General features: G+C 31.7%; 1 protein-coding gene across 1 annotated transcript in view; it reads right to left on the reverse strand.

Annotated features, from left to right (window-relative positions):
* LOC106471199 (Niemann-Pick C1 protein-like) overlaps positions 1-5,263 on the reverse strand; it is a gene marked incomplete at its 5' end in the record, with an annotated part of 74,596 nt that overhangs the window by 46,675 nt on the left and 22,658 nt on the right. The window contains one exon of the mRNA XM_022399825.1: positions 1,015-1,197. Coding sequence (XP_022255533.1) covers positions 1,015-1,197 — 183 coding nt within the window. The remainder of the gene's footprint in view (positions 1-1,014; positions 1,198-5,263) is intronic.

A 5,263-nucleotide genomic window follows, 5' to 3' on the forward strand; every position in this document is an offset into this window, starting at 1 on the left:
GTAAACAGAGGAATATCACTTGTAGGAGGTATTCATCAACTGTAAACAGAGGAATATCACTTGTAGGAGGTATTCATCAACTGTAAACAGAGGAATATCACTTGTAGGAGGTATTCATCAACTGTTAAGGATATGTTAACCAAACAGAATTTCTGGAAAATACTACCTTCCTACATTACTTTATCTTCTTTACGGATATGTTAACCAAACAGAATTTCTGTAAAATACTACCTTCCTACATTACTTTATCTTCTTTACAGATATTAAATGAAGTTTTTAGTATCATTAACTAGCTCCCCCCCCCCTACATAAATGTCATTAATTACTACCTGTACATGATATAACCAACTATCTTATCAGGTTCCTAACCTTGTCATTTTAATATCACTAACTAGTCCTCCACCCCTTAAGTAAAGGTCATTAATTACCACCTGTACATGATATAACCAACTGCCCTATCAGGTTCCTAACCTTGTTATTTTAATATCACTAACAAGTCTCCCCTTTCTTAAGTAATGGTCATTAATTACACAATATAACCAACTGTCCTATCAGGTTCCTAACCTTGTTATTTTAATATCACTAACTAGTCCACTCCTTAAGTAAAAATCATTAATTACCACCTGTACATGATATAACCAACTGTCCTATCAGGTTCCTAACCTTGTCATTTTAATATCAGTAACTAGTCCTCCACCCCTTAAGTAAAGGTCATTAATTACCACCTGTACATGATATACATCCCCATCCTAGGTCTGCAACCCCGAAAACAACAAGACAGACATCCCATCCTTGGTCTTATATTATTGTTAATGAACTTTTGTAACAATAATTGGTCACAATGGGGATGTTACTGTAATAAACGTTTTTTATAGCAGTCAAGTATAATGATATTATTGACTTTAGTAACAGTAGCCAGTAATAGGAACACTATTGTTAATAAACTTTGGGAAGTATTTCTCGTGTCAGAAGCTAATTAACTTGCATGCAAATATTATAGAAATAATAACTTACATGATAAGCCTGGACAAAGATGAAAATATTATCAACCCCAACTGCTAGAACAAGGAATGGAATAACTTCAATAATGAGGAGGGTTGCTGGAACACCAGCATAGCTGAAGATGCCAAGAGAAGATGTCACTGATAGTAGTACAATCAGGACTCCACTAAACCCTAGTGTAACCTTGGAATCAACCTGAAAAACAGTAGGTATGTAACATTATCATTAAAAATCTAACACTTTCAGTAATGAACCTAATTAGGTTCACAAGCATAGCCTCTAAACAGTACATACTTTTGTTTGAGAACATGGCCAAAGAATAAGAAAATAGTAATAAGAATTCAAATACTATAAATAAAGTTTAAGCCTAATCTATCATTCAGTTTACTGCTTGTCAATAAGTTACAACAGTTTGGGGAATTCTGTCCCTCATCAATAAACATGGACACGTAAACATAGATATAATAAGACCAAGATCCATCTGTGTGTGTGTGTGTATATTATACGTATGGTCTTTCTTCTCATCAAAGTGAATACACATATATATATGTTGATATGTTAAAAACATCTCAAAATACCATACAAATATCACTAAGAATTATTTTCCAAATAAAGTGAGGAAATTTTACCAACTCAGTCACATTTTTTGAGCTGATGTTGAATAATTACTCATGGTTTCATACCACGTTAACAAAAAAACAGACATAATTGTCCTATTATAACATAATCAAAATTTTCCACATGAAAAGTAATCGGTGTGACTGTATTCCATTACCCCATTTCCTGACATCACGAGTAATATAAAATCTTAATAAACATAGTAGTAAAGTGCATAAAATAGAATCAAAGAAATTATAATAGTAAGTTAAATCATTGAAAATGTTAGAAAAAAAAACATGTATGAACATAAATGGAATGCATCTTCAACCCATACAAGATTTGATCAACTTTATGGATCATTTGACATTTGATTTATAGAAACAATATGAATTAAATTTTAAAAGATAGGCTGATTCTTTATGAAATTAGGCCTACTACTTATAAGTGAACAAACATTACTGAAGAAATAAACTAATTTATTATTTTTAAATGGGCTGTATATCACATTATATTCACCAGATAATCTCAAACAGCCCATCCAATGATAGAACATATGACAACAACACATTCAGTTTTAAAACTAACACAGACTTTATGATAACAATCATCAATCATGTCTTGGCATTAGATGCAGTTCCATGGAAATTTATTAACTAATGAGAGCTGTGCTCTATCTGAAATCAAAATAACATAAATAAACATTAGGAGAAATATGAAAGTGCCTGTAAGATGTCCCAAGAAAGAATTCAATGAGCCTTCACAGTAGTGTATTACATAAAGAAGAAAAATACAAACCAGAAAGCCACAGCATTTGGTAAAAATCTCAAAAGAAAATAAAGGAGATCTTAAGAAAATTCCAAGGAGAAATAACAAAAATAAAATATGAAATCCTATAAAAAATATTAAAAAAAAAACATGGGAGAAAACCAAGGAGAATATCAGCAAGAAACTGGATAAGAGAAGCCAGGAAAAAAAACATAGAACAATAAAAAAATCTCAGAAAGAAGTATTTCTGAAGAATGAATAGAAAAAAAAGGATATTGAAAAAACAGCAAGAAAAGAATCTCAGAAAAAAAAATCAGGAAGAAATTATGAGAGAAGGTCACTAAAATAGACAAGGAAAGAAGCCAAAATAAAATAAAATTCAGAAGAACACAGGAGAAGCATCACAAAAGAAAAAGCCATAAAGAAATCCAAGGCCATCAAGAGAAATAATTCCAGAAGGAAATCCAAAGAGATATCCCAATAGAATAAATACAAAGTCCCAAATAAAAAGGAATAAACCTCAAAGAATTTTGGAAGTAGCAGAAAATGAACCACCAAGAGACTCCAGAAGAACGTGTGTTATACAAAAATCTCAGAAGAAATTCCAGGATAAAATATCAGAAGAGAAGGCTGGTAAAAATCCTTGAAAAAAAAAAACTTTAGAAAAGAAGTCTTGGAGCAATACAATAAAGAAGCCAAGAAGAAGTCCCCGACAAATGTCAAAAATCATTTTTTATAAGAGAATAGCAATGAAAAAAACCCAGAAAAGAAGCCAGCAATAAATCCACAAGAACACACCAGAAGTAAAACTTAACAATTTGCCAGTGGGGAAAAAAAATATAATCAAGTATAAAGCTACCATGTTTATATAAACTTGTATAAAAATGACAACATGAAGTAGAAACATGTACTGTCAATCAAACTTACTCTACCAGATCCTAATATTTTACATTCAAACTTACTCTACCAGATCCCAATATTTTACATTCAAACTTACTCTACCAGATCCTAATATTTTACATTCAAACTTACTCTACCAGATCCTAATATTTTACATTCAAACTTACTCTACCAGATCCTAATATTTTACATTCAAACTTACTCTTACAGATTCTAATATTTTACATTCAATCAAACTTACTCTTACAGATTCTAATATTTTATATATAAATTTACTCTACCAGATTCTAATATTTTACATTCAATCAAACTTACTCTTACAGATTCTAATATTTTACATTCAATCAAACTTACTCTTACAGATTCTAATATTTTACATTCAATCAAACTTACTCTTACAGATTCTAATATTTTACATATAAATTTACTCTACCAAATTCTAATATTTTTTATTCCATAGATATTTCACCATCAGATATTTAAACAATGTTAACATATTAACAGGAGTTGGAATAATTTAAAATTTTCACTTGCCCAAAGAGCAAACAAACAATAATAACTGACTTGCCCATAGTAGATTCAGCTTACCCAAAATATTCTAGAAGTAACTTACTTTGTACCATATTTTAAGAGAATTGCAAGATTTCCAGTAAAGGAATTGATATTTAATAATTTATAAAACAACATTGAACAATTAATCAGAAGAAATCAAACTGTATGGAAAACCAAGAATGACAGAAGCAACAAATGATATTCACTGTTCTACCTGTAATGTAGCCTTGGATCAAAAGTTCATATTATGCATTGTCTCTAAATCCGAAGCCTAAGCTGTTTCATATGCCAAGTCAGGTGAGGTGGGATCATCAGCAGATAAAGTGGGGTCATCTCCAAACTCTTGGACAGACAGGTCTTCTATAGACTTACTTGAAGTTGGGGTTCTCTTGAATTTCTTCCAAAGCCCATATGGCCTTACACTTGGTTGCCTATCTTGCTTCCTAGATGAAAGCCACCTTTTTCATGGCAGAGTGAGCGTTGCACTCAACTACTGTGTAATCCAATAACTGGATATGCATAAAACTGCATACTGTGGTTAGTTTCAGTTTGGATCCCCAGTTAGATTTTATTCTTTTCATTAGCCTGAATAAACATTCATATTCTGCAGTACTGATTAGTAGGACTATAAAAATCAACTTCACAATGAGGAGTATACTTGGCCATCTGTCCTCAACATTGCTGAGAATCCTTTACCACAAACTTATGTAGCCGACAGTGTTGCCATGTTCTCCACCAGATGTTTCATGTAATTCTTCCACACATGGACAAACCATGACATCATAATTTCTCATTTCCAAGACCTGTATGAAATGTGTGGTAAGTTGTTCTTGACCACAAACCCTAAATGCTTCTACATCCACAGGCCGATTGGATGAGTCGAAGATACTAGATGCATGGAAAATATCATCACTGGTGCCTGAAAATCTGCTATCAAAAGCATTCACAATTTTTGGAACTGAATGTGTGAATAACATGATCTGTGCATGGAATATTTGCCACTAAGTTTTAGTTCCATCAGCTCTTGTTTACAGTTGATGAATACCTACTACAAGTGATATTCCTCTGTTTAAAGTTGATGAATACCTCCTACAAGTGATATTCCTCTGTTTACAGTTGATGAATTTCTCCTACAAGTGATATTATTCTGTTTACAGTTGATTAATATCTCCTACAAGTGATATTCCTCTGTTTAGAAGATAAAGTAATGTAGGAAGGTAGTATTTTACAGAAATTCTGTTTGGTTAACATATCCGTAAAGAAGATAAAGTAATGTAGGAAGGTAGTATTTTACAGAAATTCTGTTTGGTTAACATATCCGTAAAGAAGATAAAGTAATGTAGGAAGGTAGTATTTTACAGAAATTCTGTTTGGTTAACATATCCGTAAAGAAGATAAAGTAATGTAGGAAGGTAGTATTTTACAGAAATTCTGTTTGGTTAAC

This window comes from Limulus polyphemus, unplaced genomic scaffold, assembly GCF_000517525.1.
Source record: "Limulus polyphemus unplaced genomic scaffold, Limulus_polyphemus-2.1.2 Scaffold4468, whole genome shotgun sequence".
NCBI lineage: Eukaryota > Metazoa > Arthropoda > Merostomata > Xiphosura > Limulidae > Limulus > Limulus polyphemus.